Raw genomic sequence first — 22,151 nt, forward strand, 5'->3', positions numbered from 1 at the left:
TTCCCACAGCGGGTGCTCCTACCCGCAGTGGCTGCCTCAGACCTGTGATCCCAAGGGGCGGAGAAAGTGAGAGGTTTCACATCTGACAGGTGAGCAAAGGATGGGCCCAGGGAAAGGGATGAAAAGATTGTTCACAAGACATTAGATCAGCTGTTCTAAACGTATGGTAGTAATAAAATTTGGTTAAAGATGGGGAAACAGAGCTGGAAACATGTACCAGGCAAGTGTTCCACCACTGGGCTGTGGCTCAGTGGTGGAACACTTGCCTGGTACATGTGAGGCCCTGAGTTCCATCCTCAGCACCCATAAAAATAAATAAATAAAATAAAGGCATTGTGTCCATCTACAACTACAAAATCATTAAAAAAAAAAAAAAAGGATGGGGAAAAAATCGCAATGAAAGTTCTCATGCATATTGAGAGCCGCGCAGTCTTGGCCGGCCGGCTGGCCTGCCTGCTTGCCTTCCAGATCAGGGATTGAACCCAGGGCACTTTGCCACTGATCTACACCCACAGCCCTTTTTCTTTTTGAGACAGGGTTTCACTAAAATGCCCAGACTTGCCATCCTCCTGCCTCAGCCTCCTGAGTGGCTGGGATTACAGGTACGTAACACCACTCCGGGTTAGGCTGTGTCTCTAGAAGTCATTTTGGTTAAACAATAGTCTCCTCATCTATAAGAATCCCAGTAGAGAACCCGTCTCATTTTAACACCTAATGTGGCTATTCTTCTTCTTAGCAGTTGGTCTGCTTTTATTGCCTAAGCCCTATCATTGCTGACCTAAGCTTTCCTCCTTGGTTTGGTTACTAAAAGTTAAAGTGAAATTTGTGAGCTGCCTTTGGCACAGACTTAAATCATTACAGAGGAGAAATTCTTTCCTAAAATGTTTTATTTTCAACCTCTCAAATTTGCAAAAGAGCAGAAGTAATACAACAATGAACGTGCCTTGCCTTTTACCTGCCATCGCCAGCTGTTAGAACCCTGTCCCTTTTGTGGTCCGTCCTGTATGCCCCAGGCGAACCCCCACACACTTCTTCCTGTACCTTTTGCAGACGAGCTGTAGATCTCACAGTGCTTTATTCTGCCTAGTTCTATATACACCCTCCAGTGCAAGTTCGTTTCACTATATATGCATAAACCCTTGCTGTGCCAGATAATGCTATCAGTAACTCAGTCAGACCATCTACCCATGGTGTTAGATTAAACCACCAGTTTTCCAGAACATACGTTTGGCTATCAAGTCTCTTTAGTCTCCATTGAGGCGGGGAATTTTCCCAGTCTCTTTAGTTGACTTCTCAAGGACATTGACTTTCCTTGAGCACATGTAAGATGTCTTGTGCATGGAGCTCTTTCTTCATTTCTATCAGTGCTCCTCGTGATTTAGCTGAAGTTAAACATTTTTAGCAAAAACACCAGATAGGTGATGTTCTCACTGCATCCCATCTGCACTTGCAAAATTTCAGGTTGGTATCCCATTGCTAGTGCTGTTCCATCAGCTGGTGACAGCGTTAGCCGTCACGTTTCCCACTGAAGAGATAGTCTCTGTGGAACTCTGGGGTATGTGTGAGGAGACGCTCTGAGACTAGAGTGCCATTTTGAACCCACACCTGGTTCGCTGTTTTCTGTACCCTTGTTTGTTCACTGACCCCACAGTTTATCACGCACTGCTGCCACATTGTGTGTGAGCTTGTCAGGCAAGTCAGATAGTTTCTGGAAAAGCAGAAATAAGCTATGCATTTTACAAATACCTCCTCACAAGAGCACCTCGGGAAATCATTATTGGAATTATTTGGTTATGATTTAAATGTGCATATGTGATAAAACTCTTTCCCCATGTAACCAATTGGCCCCAGTGTGTACATATAATTAATCTATTTTCTTTTGCTACAATTCAAATCTGAGTGACTTTGTTCTTCTCTGGTTCCAGGCCCATCTGTGTCCACGTGAGCTTAATGACCGATCATCTGCAAGATGATGACCATGGAAGCAGAGAGAAAGATGACAGCACAGACACTTCTGACCCAAAGCCACCCAGAGGAACGGGAGCCAGAGTGCTGGAGCACACGTGTTCTCAGGGGCTTGAGGATCCGGGCTCTTTGAGTGAGGATGGCTGCCCGGGCTCCGGTCCACTTGCCGGGCCCCTGTAGGCGGTACTGGTATGGGGTGCAGGGCCCATAGAAAACCTCCCTGGCTAGCTTGGCATCCCAGAGGAAGAGGGAGAGCAGGTTGGGTTTGACGCCTAGCTCAGAAGCAATCTCATCCATGTAGTCGATGTAGTACACTCGAGATGCATCTCTGGGGCTGTCCACAAACCTGGAATAAGAAGGACAATGTTGGAAGCCCTATGTCATATTTGAGTCCATATTGTCCCCCGAGTTTCCAGGGAACTTCTTTTCTACTTATTTCTTAAAACACTTTTCTTAAATTTCTTAATGCATGTTTCCATGTATTGATTCTGTACAGAAACTATATCCTTGAGCACTGAACAATTGCAAACTGTTTCAGACTTTGGACATTAAAAACTATGCTGGTAGCCAGGTGTGGTGGTGCATGCCTGTAATCCCAGCAGCTCAGGAGGCTGAGGCTGGAGGTCATGAGTTCAAAGCCAGCCCCAGCAATTTAGTGAGGCCCTAAGCAACTCAGTGAGACCCTGACTTCAAATAAAATCCAAAAAAAAAAAAAAAAAAAAGGCTGGGGATAGGGCTCAGTGGTTAGGTGCCCCTGGGATCAATTCCTAGTAGCAAAAACCAAAAAACTATGCTGGTAAGGTATTCTTGGGGATATGTGATAAAAACTATTAAAGACTATTTTAAAAGTACCAAAACTTTTCAAATTTTGGAGGATATTAATTTCTATTGAAGAAACAAATCATAAAAATGTGAATTAATTATCTAGTCAAATTTTTTTAGTCTATATATCAAATCTAAAAATATACAAATATCTATTATAACTGACAAAATAGTAAAAAATCAAGTTCTGATTACAAATGAATATACAGGAAGCTATAACCAAAATCCAGAAAGCAAATTCGTTTTTTCCAGCAATGAAAATATAAACAACCAACAATAGACTCAAGTAAACAAAAATGGCATTTACATGTCCTGTTTAGTTGTACTGTGGGTCTAGTTAGGTAATGGTAAGAAGGGCACCTGATCATCTCCAAAGTTCCCCGAGTGAGCATAGGTTTATTGCAAAGCACTCAGAGTAGGTCTTTACCACACTGAAGTAAGTACGCATGTTCCTGAGCTTCTCTCTCTCTCTCTCTCTCTCTCTCTCTCTCTCTCTTTTAATATATTTAGTTGTCAATGAACCTTAATTTAATTCATTTATTTATATGTGGTGCTGAAAATCGAACCCAGTGCCTCATATGTGTCAGGCAAACGCCCTACCACTGAGCCACAACCCCAGCCCCGCTGAACTGCTCTTGATTGTGTCTTGAGGAGTGTGTTGTGTTTTCTGTATTCTGAACAGATTATTTCTCCTTTGATTTTCTGACTTGCTTCTGGCAGTGAGCACAGGCTGGTCTGCGTGTTCTGGTCTTCACCGTAGAGGCCTCTCACTGCAGGGACTGGACATCCTATGAGACTGGTGTTCTAGCCAGGCTTTCCACACCTGTCCCCATGTGCGTAGTCACCATAATGTCACAGAGCTAGAATCGTCTTAGGGGTCTTGTTAAGGTGCCTTGTTCAAAAACAAAGGTCAAATAGGACCTGCTGCACCTGTTTGGTGTCCTTTAGCGGGGGATCGTGTGCTTACTCTTTGGCCATTCTCGTTTTCCTTCTGTTGATCTCAGCCAGCATGTCAGTCTCTGAGGGCAATTTTTTCAGTCCTAAGAAAAAGCAAGAGAGAAATGTAAGGAGGGCTGCGAGACGAGTAAACAAAGAGAGGTTTTCCAAGAGGAGAGTTGTCATAATCGGGTCATAGGGAACCCCTGTGAACTTCCCTCCTGGCATTCTCAGGAGCGGGATGGATGGAGTCAGCTTTCCCCAGGAGACGCAGGCTGTTGAGTGGTTCTCAGCTGCAATACACAGTGAAAGTTCTTGAATGCTAAGAATTCCCCCAAACATCTGGCTTGTGGTTGACACATGATGTTTGCACAGATTTATGAGCTAAAGTGTGAGGTTTGCACCCATGCGGGGTCCTCAATGCAGGGAAGTTAGGGTAAGCATCACCTTCATCTTTGTCATTTCTTTAAGGTGGGTACGTTGAAGATCCTCTCCACTACTTTGAGATTGACAGAGCATCTTGTCAACTGCAGTTGCCTGGCGTGCCACAGAACACCAGAGCTCCTCTCCTATCCCGGTGCAGCCCTTCACGGGCTCTCTGGTCTCCACCACTACTCATCTCCCAGCCTCTATGGGATCACCTCTGAGGTGCCTCTCATGAGAGAGCATTCCATGGGTGTCTTTCTGGGTCTGATTTATTTTGCTCAAGACTACTTCCTTATCCTGGTATTGTAAACAGAGCTGTGATAAACACAGGAGTGCAGGGGTCTTTTTGACATGTTGATTTCATTTCCTTGAAGGATATATACCCAGTATGAGATTGCTGGGTCACTTTTATCTTCCAGAGATCCTCAAATTCTACTGTGACCAGCTTCTGAGGCAGGTCTGTCTGAAAAGATCCTTACCTTGGGCTCATGTCTTAAAAAAAAGTTTTCTGAGTCCCCAGAGGCATTGGAAAAATGTTACCTCTTATGTGTATTCACAAACATACACTGATGCAAAATCTCCCAGGACAAACAGTAGCTACTGCATTTTATAAGGAAACAAGTGGCTAAAGTGAAAGGTGGTGTGTGTGCGTGTATACGTGGGGGAGAGGAGGCGTGAGAAAGTGCAGGTCAGGTCAGGTCAGGTCAGGAGGAGACAGGGAATCGGGACAGCACAGGAGAAGCAGGTGCGCTGACTTCTAAACTACATGCTTTGCGCCTTGTCAGGGTCACAGGGACAGCAGGTGAGGTTGCTGCTCAGGCACTGAAGGGAGCCACTAAAGCAAGCAGCTCAACCCAGGGCAGGCAGACCCAGGGACCTGTAGGCTCCTCCCACTCGCAGTCTGGGCTCTGTGCTCCCCCGTCTCCTCTAAGGGAACCCTGCAGGCATTGGCCTGCAGTCACCCCATTCCTTCATATTCACTGCTGGGTCCCACCAACTCTAAAGACTGAGTCCTACTGTGCATCCGGTCTGCGGTGACCTGCACACAAAATACAGGCTTCCCTCCTCCGCCCTCTGCCAGGAAGTGTACGTGGTAAGTCTTTGAACATCTCTCAGAGGAACGAGGGGCCACCCCGGCCTGGTTGTCCTAGGTTCCAGACAGGTAACAACACTGGGTTCCCAGCACCAGAGCAGCATCAGGTGGTATAAACTGGATGCCAGTCGGGTTAGAGCCATGGGGTGTCTGCCATCATGTATGGGTGTCTTGTGTGTGCCTCCCTGCTCCCTGGGTGGACAGCTGGAGACCCAGGTCAAGAAGCATCCTGTGAAAGGCAGGTGGTAGGTACCACGGCCAGCTCCCATGCACGTCCAGGAAGAGCAAGGCTGCTAGCCACATGGTTCTGGAACCGCGTTTACCTGGGCTCTCTCCAAACACTCGGGTGCCACAGACGTAGCACAGAAGTGTGATCTCCTCATGAGTATCACGAAATGTCCTACGACACAGACTTTAGAGGATGCAGTGTATGCGCATGAGCAGACTTGGGAAATGGACGGGCATCTCTCATTACATGTGCACAACTTGTGGAGCATCAGTTTTCCTCCTAGGTATGTCCCCAAGAGATGCACATGCTCAACTAATCACAGGTGTTAGGCTGTTGATGGCATCATTGTTTCTAGTCATCCTCAGTGGCCATCAGCATGGCATGGACAAGTTGTGAGTATATGTGTCCAGATCACACATCCGTGACTTCAGGAAATGAGGTTAGACAGAGAAGGATCACAGGCCACCTGGATGCACATTCCTGCCTCATGCAGTGAAAAGCAGGCACTAGATAGCTTCCTGACTCACCTAACTGCCAAGTGTATGGCTCAGAAGGCAGAGGATTCAGTGAGGGCAGCCACTCTGTATGCCCATGGTGACCCTTCAGGGAAGACATGTCCTGAGAAGATGGAACCCTGACTTCTCATTCTTCGGAGCATGGGGAAGATATCAAAGTTATTTGGGGATGTGAGGGAAGGGGACACATGTGATTCAGCCAGCTTCTCTGGCTCTCAGCAGCTGTCATGCCACTCTGCCCGTGGAGCCTGGTTTCTGTCTGGCCCCAGGGTTGCTGGGTTCAGAGGCATCAGCCTGGGTAAGGACTTGGGAAGTGAGCCAGAATATGAGCCACGTATTTGGAGTTTACCTGAAACGTAAAGTGACTTCCCTAACTTTCTGCATTCTGTTCACAGGTAGCTTTTCCCTTGCTGGCCTTCTGCCCTGGCCAATTTCTGCTTCCATAATGCTCTCCCTTAAATTAACTTTTTACTGAAAAGAACTAAATGAATGGATACCCAGTACTCAATTGTAGCCTGATGACAGTTTTACATGTTTTCTATTGTTATTATTTGGTTACTTTCCTTTTAACAGAATTCTCTTAGAAAATCAAACTGAAACTTCCAGAGAGTCCAAAAGCCATGAATCTCTAATGGTGAAATCTCAGGTGCTGTGGTATAAGGTAAATTGGACAGAAGAGCTCCGGGTGCCTTGCCATTCATGCATGATCACGTAGAAGAGCGGGCCTACCTTGGAACACGCGCACAGCCCATCGGCTCTGGAGTTCTGCTGTGGGGATGAGGGCCCCCACGGGCTGCAGGAGGCCGATGAAAGCCAGTGTTGGCTTCTCCAGCTGAGGAGGGAAGACAAACTTATACATGGAATGCTGGCTGTCCAGGATTGCTAAGTCATCCTCCAAGAAAGGGAAAGAGAAGGTGTATCCTGTGGCAAAGAGGACAGTGTCAACCTTCTCTTCAGTGCCATCCTCAAAGATGGCGGACGTCTCGGTGAACTCCTTCACGTTTGGTTTCATCCGCACTTTTCCAGTGATTATGCGATTTGGCAGGTCGTCACTGAAGGTAGACTGATGGCTGAGAAATCTGCATTATAGGGAATGTAATATGAAGAAGTGTGCATGAATTTTGTTTATAAAGAAGTTGTGGTAAATGATCTCAAATGCACCATAGTATCTGTTTTTTTTTTTTAAATTGATATCTCTGGAAAGGTAAGGAAATATAGTTTCTTGGTTAAGAACTTGGTTTTAGACACAGAATTTTGCCTCTGCATTGATCGTGCCACTTACCAGCTGTGAAATCTTGGAAAAGGCAGGAAACATTTTATCTCTGGTTTCCTAATCTATAATTAGAATGATGGCTCAACAACCAGATGAGATTGTGCTAAGTATGTGATAATAAACATGAACTCTATTTATATGTTTATCAGGAATAAAATCCTTCAATTTTAACTTACTTGATACCAAGTAAGGATTTGCATGAATTCATCATTAATCTTTATCAGTGATCTACAAAGAGCTACTGAAGGACTTGAACAGGAATCTTTGAAAACAGAAAGATGGTGGAAGAGAGAGCCAACACTAGTTTGCTCCTCCACAGGATGGAAATAAAACCACAGCTGTTACTCTCCTGGAGGTGAGGGACTGTGTCTGAGCACTGAAGTTGATAGCACAGATTAAAAAACAAAACAAAACAAAAAACTTGGTGGATTCAGAGACTAGAGAGAGTAACGAAGCACCAGAAATAGAATGTGTTCCCTGGGGGCTCTGGCAGCTTGGTTTGGGGAAGAAGGTTCTTCTGAGGGGATGAAGGTGAAAGAGAAGGAGTCACAGCCTGGTGTAGAAGGTAGTAGAAGGCTGGTGTAGAAGGCTGTCCCGGGCAGACTAAAGACTTAAAGAAACAGGTCTCCTGGAGTCTGAGAAACTGCAGCTTCAGGGCAGGACTCCTTGCATCTCTCAGCAAACCCTCAGAGGTTATAGCTGGGAACCACTGTGAGGTCCTATTGTTTGGGACTAAACTATTGTGGGAACCAGGAAACTTGGCATAATCACCTCTTCAGGTCCCGGGGACACTTGGGTATGCTGACTCTGCAGGCTGCTGAGAGCCTTAGCTGAGTCGGGATGACGCATGGCATTTTTGCTAGAACGAGTGGTTGAGAGGTGATGCCAGCAAGCCATTGAGATGATGATGGTTATGTTAAGCTGTGTATTCAATTGTATATTAGACCCCTGCTGTCTGCCTCGGCCTGCTACTTTGGAGTTCTCCCAGGGATTCCCGGAGAGTTCCCATTGGTTGGGGAAGTGCGGGAGGAGGGATTTCCGGAAGAGGGATTTCCGGTTGGTGTGTGGTGTGTCCTGGAAGAAGTCTGCGTGCGTGCGTGGCGTTCCTGGGAGTGCGGAGAAAAAAGGAGTTCCTGTTTTAAACCTACAAGGCTGTGTGGCGGCTCGGTTATTTTGTGCCCAGCCAGACTGCGGCAGCAGGCAGTGGCCCTAGAGACAGTCAGGGCTTGGGAAGTGCCTCTGACACAAGTTTGCTGAGGAGTTTATGCTGGGTGGGGAAGTGGCTTACAGTGGGAAGGGAGTGGAGGGGACAGAGGTTCAGTGATCCTGCCCTGTGACACAAAGTGACCTGTCACTTATTTTGTGTGGGAGGCAGGGTTCAAAGGTGCTGCGATGAAGGTTAGCAATCCCAGCACAAAACTAGGTGGTCCAGTTGCTCCTCCCCCCTCAGAGGTATTCTGGGATGTGCTGCACCTTGGACATTTGTCACACCCCTGGACATCCAGTCTACATTCTCTTGGGAGTGACTGTATCTCCTAGTGCTAGCCACGCTCCACCAAACCGCTCAGTGAGAGAGGCTTGCTGTGGCTCTGACTTGTGCCATGCCCCTAGTTACACAGTCTAAAGTCACTGGAGAGAACCTACTCTTGGCATGGTCAACATGCCCTTAATGTTTTCAGTGAGAAATGTACAATGCAGTCTGCTCTTTGTCCAGCTTGTTTTGTGAGACCTGAGAGGAATTCTAGCAAGCAGCAGCTGTGACTGCTGTCACACCCTGTCCCTCCCTCACCTGTTGAATTCCAACCTTTGCCATCTGGAGACCATGTTTCCAACACCTCAGCTAGGAGGAACTGTTTACTTATTTTTTCCTCCATAAATGTCAGCAGATTTCTCAGTAGAAATTATAAAGGTAAAGAGGACGTCAAAGGGTGTTTCAAGAAAATAATTGCCAACTTAGATTACTACACTCAGCTAAGACATCCTCCATAATAGAGGAAGTAATGAAGTCCTTAGAGAAGCTCGAGGTAAGGCAACTTGTGACCAGTCAACCAGCTTTACAGAAGGTACTTAAGGAAATCATACACCCTGAAGAGGAAGAACAGTAAACAATGATGAAGGCAGAGAAGAAAAGTAAAGTTCACTGAAAGAACAGATTAGCAAAGGAGAATTAGTAAAGAATCAAACAGTACTAATGCGCAAAAACTTCAAGCTCCAAGAAGAATAAGAGATGAAGAAATGAACATAGGATATTTAAAACACCCAGAAGAAAAATAATCACACGATAGGAACAAATATATACCTTTCAAAAATAACCCTGGATGGGCTTGGGGTGTGGCTCAGTTAGAGCACTTGCCTAGCAGGTCTGAGGCTCTGGGCTCAATCCTCAGCACTACATAAAAATAAAGTCTATCTATAACTGAAAAAAAAGACCTTCCTGAATATAAATGGTCTTAATTCTCCAATTAAAATATGCAGACTGTGTGATTAGATTAAAAAAGAAAAACCTGTATCTTCTTTCTGCAAGAAACTCACCTCATCAGCAAAAAAGTCACACCTTGAAAATAATGATAGAGAATGGTATTCCAAGAAAATGTACTCTAAAAGGAACCACCCTACTCATATCTGACAAAACAGGCTTTAAGCTACTACATATTGATAAGGGGAGCAGTTCATCAAGAAGATATAACAGTTATAAACATATGTTGGGGCTCCCAATCTTATCAAACAAAGACTATTAACAATAAAGGGAGAGAGACAGGGCCCAAGACAATAAGAACAGGGTGAATCCAACACCCCTCTCTCACCCACAGATCATCAAGACCGAATCAAACCAAAACAAAACCTCAACACACCCCCCCAAAAAAAACAATACTGCAAATGAACATCTAAGTTATACTATAAATCAAATGGACTTAACAGACATCTACAGAAAATTCCATCGAACATCAGCAGAATATACATTTTTTTGTCAACACATGAAACTTTTTTCAAAACAGATTATATATTAGGCCATCGGAAAGTCTTATCCAAGCAAAGAATTGAAACAGATTTGCATACCTTATCAAATCATAATGTAATGAAACTAGAAATCAATGGCAAGAGAAACTGCAGAAATTATACAAACACACGGAGATGGAATAATACACTTTTGAACGAATAATGGATCACTAAAAAAATCATTTAAAATTCTTAGAACTGAATGAAAACACAACCCATAGCAGAAACTGTGGGAAACAGAAGAGCAGCACAAAGAGGAGGTTTGAGCCATGAGTGCCTGCATTAAAAAATACCTCCAATAGAAACCTAATGATGCATCTCAAGGTCTTAGAAAAAGTGCATACTAAATTCACAATCAGTAGAAGGAAACAAATCATAAAGATCATGAAAGAAATAAATAGAATAGGGACTAAAAGAACAACACAAAGGATCAATGAAACAAAGAATTCTTTGAAAAGGTCAACAAAATTGACAAACCCTTAACTAGCCAGAGAGAAGAACTTCCAAAACAGAATTAGAGGTGAAAAGAGGACATTGCAACAGATAACTACTGAAATTCAAATGATACCAGGGAAAATATGAGTAATGATATGTCAATAAATTAGAAAATCTCAAAACATGCACACATTTCTGGGCACATATGACCTTCCAAAATTGAACAAATAGGATATAAAAACTCAATGATCAATAAGAAGCATTGAGATTGAAGCAGTAATAAAAAGTCTTCTAACAAGCAAGCTGAGGACTGGAGGGACTCACTGTGAATTTCACCAAATTTTTAAAGAAGAACTAATGCAGTGCTCCTCAAAGTGTTCCTAAGACACAGAGGGAAGGACCTCTTCCAATTCTGCAAAGCCAGGATCATCCTAGTGTGAAAAGCTGATAAAGATACAACAACAGAAAGAAAAAGAGAGCAAAGTATAAACCAGCATCCTTGTTGAGCTTAGATGAAAATATCCTCAATGAAACGCTGCACAGTGAAGTCAGCGGCACGTCTAAAAGGTCTCCATCACAGTCAAGTTGGTTTCGTTCCAGGGATGCAAGGCTCGCTCTATATACACAAACTGAAAATGTAATAGGGAATCAAAGCAGAGTCAAAATAAAACTGAAGAATCTTCAGAATCAGGAAGAGCCTTGGATAAACTTGATATTCCTTTAGGATAAAGTCCTGAACAAATTAGGTATGGAGGATCCCACTGCAAAGTGACAGACCTTACATGACAAATGGGAAAAGTGGAAGCCTCTCATCTGAAGCCAGGAGCTACCCAAGGGTGTGCCTTCTCACCACTCTTATTCATCAGTACATGAAATTCTAGCCTCTGAAACTAGGTAAGAGAAAGAGACTAAAGGTAAGCATGGGGAAGGGGGAAGCCACACTGTCCTGGTTGCAGATGATAGGATTACGCCCCCAGGAACCCCCGAGCCTCCTCTGCAAGACACTTGGAACCAGAGCAGCAGGACACAGAAGCCACCTGTGAAATCCAGGAGCTTTTCTATATGTCAGTAATGAGATCTCTCATGCCATTCACAACAGCCTCAAAAAAAAAAAAAAAAAAATTCTAGAACCCAACCCAACAAAACGGAAAGACCTCTACAAAATGAATCAGACTGAAGAAAGAGGCTGAAGGAGATGGCAGAGTGTGAAAAGGCCTCCCGTGTTCATGGAGGGAGACAATCTTGTTAAAGGGTCCCACCCCAAAATGATCTACAGATTCAGTGCAGTTCCCATCAAAATACCAGAGACGTTATTCACAGAACTAGAAAGAACATCCTCAATTCAAACCTAAGCACAAAAGACCCTGGACAGCCAAAATAGTCCTGAGTCAAAACATCCAAGCTGGACGCGTCACAACATCTTAGCTGAAAGTCCACTACAAGCTGAATACCAACGTCAACTGGCACTATTCAAACTAACCAAGTCATGGAGTCAGCTTGGGAGCCTGGAGGTAGATAAATGGACCAAGAATATGTGGTCCATTTATATAATGGAGTATTACTCAGTCACGAGGAAGAATGAAATCATGTCATTGTCAGAAAATGGATGGCACAGAAGGACATCATGTTAAGCAAAAAATATGCCAACAACAACAAAAAAACAACCCAAGAACTTCATATTTTCTTTCATACACGTAAACTGGAAAAAAAAAGGTGAGGGAAGGGAAAGGGAACCATGGGAAGGGGAGAGATGTAGGGTAAGATAGGGTGGGAGGGAGGGGAGCCACAGTCAACGACAAGACGTGCCTGTGTGCAGATCGCACAGAGAGATGCACATCTGCAGGATTCCTGTGGGTTAAGGACAAGAAAGAAATGAGAATACAGATAAAAGAGTCAGCATATTTGTACATACTCTTTTATATATATCCTTTCCTAAGACTTGCTGCCAAATGAATAAAAAAGAAAAAACAAACAAACAGAAAAACTGTGCGGCCCAAACCAAAAAACAGAGCTACTCAAACAGTGTGACCCTCGAGGGGAGAGTGGGGCTTAGAGACAGCCAACGCTTGGAGACTGCAGCAGGAGGTTGGAGCTGCGAGTCCCTCTATTCCCAGGCGTCCTTTGCTGTCACTACCCGTCTTCTACATCCTGAAAAACCTGTGCTTTGCAAGAAGCTGGAGTCGCACACCCACCTCATGAGTCTAGTCCTGAGCTACATGATTTCTTCCTGCACACACTTGTGAGAACTGATTCTCTGCTGTCGCTGCCTGCGTGGCCTAGTTGAAGTCTTTATAATCTTTTATTTGACTATTTTTTAAATTCAGGAACCTGTAGGGAAGGAGGGGAGAGGAGCAGGAATGGAGACAGGGACAACACCAAGCTCCTGGGTCAGGTGGGGGAGGGACCAAAGGCCACAGAGGAGGAGTGGCCCCAGAGGGGGAAGAGCCAGGCGAGTGTGGCCAGGAGGGAGGGCCGGTCCTGGTCAGAACTGCTGGGGTGAGAGGCCCCAAGCAAGAGGGGTCCTGGGACATCCAGGGGCACTGCACGCCTGGGTGGTGAGTTCTCGGGTGGCCATGGTCATGGGTCCTAGAGGAGCAGGACAGAGGCCACAGCAGTGAGGAGGGCCAGGGGTGGCTGGGCCTGAGTGTGGGGCCTGTCCATGTGGATGTTGGACCTGTCCTGATGGACGTCAGCCTGAGGGTCGCTGTGGATCTTGTTTAGAATTCAGAGAGTAAAGGGGCACGTGCTGTGAAGGGTGGCATGGCAGGTGGCACAGGTCTCATGAGACCAGCGCTGAGTTCCCTGCGCCCCCCCCCCCTTGGCTTTGCTGTGGCACCCCAGAGGAAGGAGCAGGAATGACTAAAGGAGTAAAAAGTCCTGCCAGGTGTTAGCATGGGGCGTGCCCTGCTCCTGTGCCTCTGGGGCCACCGACTCTGCTGAGCTGCCTGGCCGTCCCAGCCCAGGTGCACGTACCTGTGTGCAGCCTGCAGCCCGTAGTTGGCGTGGTTGAACCTTGCGTTCAGTTTCTTCTCTGCCCACCTGTTGATGAGGAACGAGGGCAGTAGTTTTTGGAGTGCCCTATTGTACCGGGTGAAGAGGGCGGTGTCCATGGGGTTGCCGTCATCCCACACCCGGTTCCAAATCCACGCGCCTCGTCTCGTGCTGAGGAAAACCTGCGAGAGAGGAGAAGCCGCCCAGTAACAACTCTGTCTTCTCACCTTGATGTCAGAATGAGGGTAAAATGCCAACCTGCTCAGCAACACGACTGATCTCGCCAGCCACATCTGCTCCAGAGTTCCCGATGCCAATCACAACCACTCTCTTCCCGGCAAAAGTGTCTGGCTGCTTGTACTCCCAGCTGTGCAGGTACCTGCCCCGGAACTTCTGGATGCCTGGGAGGAGAGGAGCAACCCACGTCAGCAGCACAGACGGGAACGGGGTCTGGCACAGTGTGCCTCCAAGCTGAGGCTGTGTCTCTCCCACCCGCTTTGCTGCTGTGGGTCAGGCACTGCCGAAATGACAGAACCAGGCTGTGCAAGGAACAAAAGGTTCAGAGGCGGTGTGGATACGGCTGAGACCAAAATCCAGCAGACGAATGTCCCTTAAAACCCAACCTGAAGTTTTTTCACTGTGCTCACTAGTGCTACCTTGGGATGTTCTTGTCTTTTTCTGATTCTCCACTGATATACGAGGCACTGCTCTTCACTTCTTGTAACACTGAGAAGGAATTATGCACAAAGGTCCTTAGCCAGGTGAGCGTGCAGAGTGCTGTCCAAGGAAGCTGACCGCAGCTTTAGAGGTTACAGTGGTCAGCAGAATACTGTGTGGAAGTTTTAATGATATATTTATTTAACTAGCATAATCTAACAGGCTAGTGTATAATCAGCCCACAGAGGTACTCTGAGGCTTTTACCCACGTTGCCATGTGTTTACAATGCATATATTGCAAACGAGCGTGTGTGTCACATTTCAGTAGCTCCAGAGACAGGCGCCCGTCAGCAGCTCTGTTGATTAGGACAAATGCGAACGAGTAGTTTCAGAGGTTCTTGACAATTTAGATTGTATTCCACAAATATCACAGACGTTGCTACAGGTGTATGTTTTACCTGTCTTCACTCAGCCCTCCCTCACTTCTCTTTGGGGACTGTCGAGATTTCCTCATTATTCATGTGTCTGCTTTGGTCTTTCTCCCTGTCAAACCATCTTCCCACCACTGCAAGACAGACCTATGTAAATACAAATGCATCAGGTAGCAGTCCCCTCAAGCGCACACACAGGCACACACACACATATGCACATACACATGCACAGACACACATATGCACACACATGCATACACACACATGCACACAGACACAAACACACACCCTTGCACACATACACTTGCACACTAACAGACATTCACAAACATGCACACACACGCATGCACACACACACACTGACACACATGCACACATACTCACACATGTGCACACACACTCGCACACACACTCACACACAAGTGTAAACTCACACTCACACACGTGTGCACACTCACACATGGACACACTGTCACACGCTCACACACACTCACACACAAGTGCCCATTCACACACACTCACACACAAGTGCACACTCACACATGCACACACTCACACACACAAGTGCACACTCACATGAACACACTTGCACACACATACAAGTGCACACTTGCACACACACACAAGTGCACACTCACACGCACGCACACACTCACACATGCGCACACTCATACACACACATGCGCACACTCATACACACATGCACACATACTAACACATGTGCACACACACACTTGCACACACACTCACACACAAGTGTACACTCACACACGTGCACACTCACACATGCACACACTCACACACACAAGTGCACATTCACACACACTCACACACAAGTGCACACTCACACACACGTGCACACTCACACATGCACACACTCATTCACACAAGTGCACACTAACACTGACACACATGCACACACACTCACACACACACTTGCACACACTCACACACAAGTGCACACTCACACTCACACACATGTAAACTCACACATGCGCACACTCATACACACACATGCACATACACACTCTCACACACTGCACTGGTTACTCACTGACTCCCGCCTACCACTCCTGCCCACACACCTGCTCCTCCCACAGCAAGGGTGTGTTCTCCTGGCCAGGCCACACTCCATTGCTCACTTGCTTCTTCTTCCTGGAAGGCCAGACCCCTGCCTTGGCTGCCTGGGGAAGGCTGGGCTTCCAGTTCCAGGGGTACCTCTATCATCTGAGTGCTCCTCTCTGCACCCCACTGTGCCAGGAAAACGCTTCTGTCTGTGCCCATGCTAGCGTGGGCACGGAGATTCTTGGATCCAAAGATCTGTCCCTCACACTCATCAGTTAAATACCTGCAAACTCCTGTAAGGGCAAATGCTTCTCAGTGTAATGGCCGCTGCAGATCATGACACCGTCGAAGATGTAGGATTGCTGCTTCCCATCAGCTTCTACCACAACATCCCACTGGCCAGAGGATGAAAAATCATGGCGCTTCCTCACACTGCACACCTTCGCCTGGGAAGCAAGGGCCAAGGCAGCCTTAGTGCTAGAGCACTGCTCATCTCCATTCCCCAGAGAACTCTGGGTTCACAATAAGGTGGGTGGTGGCTTCTCTCTCCATAGCTCCTGGGATTTTATAATTGTATGCACAACAACCTCCTAGAATTGTTTCTTCCCTAGGATTGAGGTAGTTGGGCAACATAATACATGAAATTCCATTCCTAAACCTGTATTCTACGTCTAATATGATTAACTGAAGCCTCAGCTTAGGGACCAATGCAGAGACAGTGCACCTTGGAGGGGACCTAAGTTGGAAATGTCTTCACTAATGTAGAGAATGTGCCGAGACACCAGGTCTCTCTAGAACTGTGGTGGACATGCACACTGGACGGGCTCCTCTGCCTGCTCTGGCTTGTGAAGACTTTGCGAGGACCCACGTGGAGGTGCTGAGCAGGGTTTGCCTTCCTTACCAGGAACTCGATGTGTTGCATGAGACCAAAGTGCCTGGCGTACATCCTGAGATACTCCATCATTTTGGAATTGTGCATGTAGTTGGGAAAATGGTCAGGGACGGGGTAGTCGCTGAAGGCTGTCATCTCCTTGGAGGTGTTGCAGGTCAAGGATTTGTATATCCCAGCTCGTCCAGTGTCGGGGGTCTCCTGTGGGAAGCAAACCGGCCGTGGCCTCCAGTGTTCAGGCACACAGTGGGGAACGAGAGGGGGCCGTCAGCCTGTGGGTTTGGGACTAGTGGTCCTTGTGGGTCTCTGCAATGGAGCTGAGCAGGAAGGAGGTGCTGGAGTCAGCCCATGTGGAGATGAGATGAGCAGGATCCTCTTCATGATGATGGACCCTAAGTGTGCCCTGATCGTCTCCCAACAGGAAAATGTCCAGACAGATCAGAAAACCCAGGAAGGACAGGGGGGAGGAGGAGAAGAGGGAAAGGGATGTACCAGGAATGAACTGGAGCAAATTATGAACTTTATGCCTGTGGCTATGTCTCTATGAACCCACTATTATTTGTAAATATAACACCCTAATAAAAACATTAAAAGTAATCAAAACACGACACAAGAAACAAATTCTAAACCAACCCAAAAGGAAGAAACATAAAACCGAGTGGTGAAGAGAAGTTTCCCAAGGAGAAATTCAGCCTCGCAGCTGGAGGAACATGGATTAGGAGGAGGCCCTGGAAATAGGCACCACGTAACCCGGGAGGAAGCAGTCATGAACACGTGGTGTGTCAACTCACTAAGTGACACACCAGGTGAAGTCAGGCAGGGCCACGAAGGGGGACACTGTGTGAAGACTGTGTGCCATGTGCTTAAAGTCTCGCTGTTGTTCAGAAGCGTGAGCTGCCTCTGTCCATCATGGAGGGTCCATGGTGAACACACTGCTTTCAACTGCATCCAACCCGCCCACAGAGCAGCGAAAAGGTGACCCGTGGTGTGCAGGGAAGGGCCAGGGTCCGCATGCAGGTGACCTCCGGCCTGTCCCCAAGTCTGCCAAGCAGAAGGACGTGTCAGTTTTATGTGCAGAAGCCCAAGTGCTCCTGGGGGCTGTCAGGGAAATGCAGGAAAGAGGGTCCTGCAAGCCCCGGGAGTTTCAGCTTCGTCTCAGTGTGGACATAGCCACTTATAAGGGACACCAAGGAGTGAAGGAGGAATTGCTCAGAGTGGACAGAGTTTGGTTCCTGTCAGAGAGGAAGCATCTCTTCACAGACACAGCTGGCACTTCACAGAAGGAGCACAGAATTACCTTGTATCTCCACAGTCCTCCAATGTCGCTGCCTTTTTCAAAACATGTGGGCTCCAGTCCCTCCTCCAGGCAGCTCTTAATGGCCCCTAATCCGCTGACCCCGGCGCCAATCACTGCAATTTTTTTTGCTGTCATGGTCTCTGAAATGAAGGAGAATTCTTTCAGTTCTGTTGTCCCAGAGGGAAGGCCCTCCAGGAGGGCCCGTCCTGTCTGGAGTGGCCCTGTGAGCAGCTGTGCTGCTGACTCCTGTCCTCACCCAGCTGTGGCCTTGGGTGCCAAGGCCTGTGCTCCGAAGCCAGTCCACCCTCCTTGCCGGCCAGCCGTCTCTGGGCTCCCAGGCGTCCTCCCACCTCCAGAGGAGCCTGGCCTCTGGTCTGCTCCCAGCCCCGCCCTCTCTCCTCCTGGCCCCTTGATCTGGGAGGCAGTTCTCTAGAGCGGCTCCAGAGGCCCACGTCCTGCTCTCGTGGGCAGTGAGATGCCGCAGCCCATTCCCACATGACTGCTGCTGTCCCTGTGCAGGAGGTCAGCCTCCGTTCCCCTGGTGCTCAAGCAAGGGGCAGCCCTCCAGCATCTCGTCAGAAAGACCCACAGAAAGAGCCGTTTCTGCTCTCATCCCCCAGTGGCATGTCCCCACCCCACGCATTAGTTAGGCTCCTGCAGAGAGACCCAGCCAGCACCTAGCAGGAGGCACACAGAGGGATGCAGACGCATGGAGGGCGCTGCCCGGGGAAAGTGGCTCACGTGCTGCTGGAGGCCAGGACAGGCCGTCCTCAGGCTGAGACCCTGTGGTGCTGGTCGTGTGCTCCGTCCAGGAATGCAGGCTGCAGACCCAGGGCGGTGATGGGCACCTCTCTTGAGGCCTCGAGAAGAGCTGCGGCTAGTCCTGGAGTCCTTGGGCCCAGCACCTGGCGTTCTGATGTCCCAGCCAAAGCGTGTCCCAGCTCTAGGGAGAGAGAGAAGGTGGGTTCCTCTCTGCCTTTTATTCTGTTCTTAGCTCCCACCGTAGGATTGGGCCTGCCCACGTCCAGGGTGGGTCCCCCTTCTCAGTTCCCTGAGTACATGCTAATCTCTGGCCACACCTCAGACACACCTGCACACCTGGACAGCTTATCATTCTAATCAAATGCGAAGCCACCTGGGTTTTCCTCCTGCAGAAAAGGAGTGGGCACAGTGTGTACCAGTCTTTGACGGTAATTAATGCTTCACTAGGTATCTGGGTCTTCATTCATCCTGTCAAGTTGACACCTAAAATTATCATAGTTTCACCCTTGTTAATGTGACACCATATATGTCTCCTTAAACCATGATTAATCTTAAAATAGAAGTCATAGAAAGGTTACTATCCCACCTCAGTTGAGGTCTCCTGCATACGACTTAAAGAACCCTGGTCCTTTCCAAAAGAGGAGGAGAAGGCCTTGAGTGGTGTATTGCTCTCATGATATCTCAGACTCAACTATCATGAAATGCAATGGAATGTTCCTGAACACTTCCATAAAATAAATAATCTTATTTTACATGATAAGTAAATAAAAAGTATGGAAACAATTGTAATGTTTGTGTTATAAACATTACATGTGCACATCCACCAGGAATCGTCACAGCAACAACATATTTTTAAAATATTTTTTAGCCCATTTTACTTAAACATAATAGTGGGCTTATTTCTGACATATTTGTGAGTTCATGTGGCATAGTTGGCTCCATTTTAATTCCCCAGTTTGCCTCATTTCCTCTCCTTCTTGTCCATTTCCTCTGCTCTGCTGACCTTCCATCATTCATTCATTCATTCTGATGAGTTAAACATGACAACAGAATGCACTTTAATTCTTTGAACACAAGTGGAGCCAACTTTTCCTTTCTTTGGTTGTACCAAGTGTGGAGTCACACCATTTGTGCAATTATACATCTACATCTAGCTAGGGTAATGATGTCCATTTCATTCCACCATCTTTCCTACCCGCATGCCCTGTCCTCTCCTCCTACTCCCCTCTGCCCAATTCAGAGTTCCTCCATTCTTCCCATTCTCCTCTCAATTATGGTTCAGCATCTGTATAAGGGAAAACATTTGGTCTTTGGGTTTCGAGGATTGACTTGTTTTGCTTAGCATCATCTCCAACTCCATCCATTTATCTACAGAGGCCATAATTTTATTCTTCTTTAAGGCTGAGTAATATTTCATTGTGTATATATACAACCGTTTCTTTTTTCATTCATTTCTTGAAGGACACCCAGGTTTGTTCCATAGTTTAGCTATTGTGAATTGAGCTGCTATAAACATTGATGTGGCTGCATCACTGTAGTATGCTGATTTTAAGTTCCTTGGGTATAAACTGAGGAGAGGGATAGCTGGGTCAAATGGTGGTTCCATTCCAAATTTTCCAAGGAATCTCCAAACTGCTTTCCAGAGTGTCTGCACCAATTTGTAGTCCCACCAGCAGTGTATAAGTGTGCCTTTCCCCCCACATCCTCACCAACACTTACGTTGTGTGTATTCTTGATAATTGGCATTCTAACTGGAGTATTTTAAACCTGTGCCTTGCAGTTCTATATTAAGTTGTGACGCACTGTGGTATATTCATCACAGCGTGATCTGGTCAGCTTCATTGTGCAGTTCTTCCCCTTTCTCTTGGTCATTCCCCATTCTAACCCCTGCTTCTACTCTGTTGCTTTCCTTTCCCTTTTACTGAGATCCTCCTTTGTATTCCCTTTTTATCTCTAGCTTCCACACATGAGAGAAAATAGTCAAACCTTGACTTTTCTGAGTCTGGATTATTTCACTTGACATGGTGTTCTTAAGTTCTATAAATTTTCCACCAAATCACCTAACTTCATTCTTCTTTATTGCTAAAGAGAATTCCATTGTGTATAGGAACCACGTTTTCTTTAACCAGGTATCTGTTGGTGGGCACTGAGGCTGGTTCATACCTTGACTGTTGTGGACACTGGAATGCATGTATCACCATAGTATGTTAATTGTGGTATGTTATTTGTATGTTAATTGTAGTTAACCATAGTATGTTAATTGTAGTTCTTTTGGATAAATACCAAGGGGTGAAATAGCGGGTTACAGGGCGATTCTGTTCCTAGTGTTTTGAGGAATCCCCATACTGCATTCCAAAGTGGTTGTACTAATTTACAGTCCCACCAACAATGTTTAAGTGTACCTTTCCCCCAACATTGTGGCCAACAATTATTGTTACTTGTGTTCTTGATGACTGCCATTGGGACTGGAGTGAGACCCAGTCTCAGTGTGGTTTTGATTTCTATCTCACTGATTGACACATGTTTTGGTTATTTGTCTCTGAAGTGTCTGTTCAGTTCATTTGCCCATTTATTGATTGAGTTATTTATTTGTTTGTTTTATATTTTGGTGTCTGAATTCTTTGTGTTTTCTGGTTATTGTTGGAGGATTGGCTGGCAGAGATTTGCTCCCGCTCTGGAGGCTCTCTGTTCAACTCTCAGTTGTTTCCATTGCTGTGCAGAAGCTTCTTAATTTGACGCCGTCCCACTTATTGATTCTCCTTTCTTGGGGGGATTTTTGGGGTCTTGTTGGTGCCTGCACCAGGGCTGGAGTGCTGCCTGTATGTTTCCTCCACTGCGTCACTGTTTCCGGTCTAATTCCTAAGTCTTTGGTTGGTTTTCGGCAGGGTGAGAGGTGGGCGTCTGGTCTCATTCTTCTACCTACAGCCGTGCAGTTTCCCCAGCACCACTTGTTAAACAGGCCGCCCTTCCTCCAGCGCTCACTTGTGGCTCCTTTGTCAAGGGCAGATGACTGTTTTATAAGGGCCTGTGTCCTCTTGTCCGTCCGTTGGTCTTCATGTCTGATTCAGGGCCAGCACCACAGGTGAGTGTTTTGTACTGTTGCGTTTTAGTTGTGGGTGTCTCGGTGGCATCTTCAGACATGATTGTGAGGTCATTTGATGAGTTCTGTCCTCCAGCCCGCCCTCTTGCCCCCCAGCCTCCCTCCCATTGCTCCCTTCCTCTGCCCCATGGGTCTCCCTGTCACTTTCATCATGTCCCTTTACTCCCTCTGGTGTCCAACAAGAACACATTCTTAGTCAAAATTAGGAGAGTATGTTCATGACAATCGCAGCCATGGTTTTTCTAACTGACCACATGGTTGGAGTTGG

At 46.7% G+C, this 22,151-nt stretch overlaps 1 protein-coding gene across 1 annotated transcript; it reads right to left on the minus strand.

Moving 5' to 3' along the window:
- Positions 1 to 1,947: 1,947 nt before the first annotated feature.
- Positions 1,948 to 18,156, minus strand: LOC114084209 (flavin-containing monooxygenase 5-like). Its single transcript, XM_071619767.1, has 8 exons — positions 18,022 to 18,156; positions 16,737 to 16,925; positions 16,119 to 16,281; positions 13,941 to 14,083; positions 13,665 to 13,864; positions 6,716 to 7,065; positions 3,755 to 3,827; positions 1,948 to 2,311 (listed from the first exon to the last, which is right to left on the minus strand). Exons 1-8 carry the CDS (start codon positions 18,154 to 18,156, stop codon positions 1,948 to 1,950), a joined length of 1,617 nt encoding a protein of 538 aa, XP_071475868.1.
- Between the last annotated feature and the right edge of the window lie 3,995 nt (positions 18,157 to 22,151).

Source organism: Marmota flaviventris, chromosome 12, assembly GCF_047511675.1.
Source record: "Marmota flaviventris isolate mMarFla1 chromosome 12, mMarFla1.hap1, whole genome shotgun sequence".
Classification (NCBI taxonomy): Eukaryota; Metazoa; Chordata; class Mammalia; order Rodentia; family Sciuridae; genus Marmota; species Marmota flaviventris.

Excerpts from the sequence above, each read along its gene's own strand:
- LOC114084209 (XM_071619767.1), bottom strand. The coding sequence starts at position 18,156 with ATGACAGCAAAAAAAATTGCAGTGATTGGCGCCGGGGTCAGCGGATTA. Across the intron at positions 16,926-18,021 it reads GAGGACTGTGGAGATACAAG|GAGACCCCCGACACTGGACG; the intron begins GTAATTCTGTGC and ends TGCTTCCCACAG. Across the intron at positions 2,312-3,754 it reads AAAACGAGAATGGCCAAAGA|GTTTGTGGACAGCCCCAGAG; the intron begins GTAAGCACACGA and ends TTCTTATTCCAG.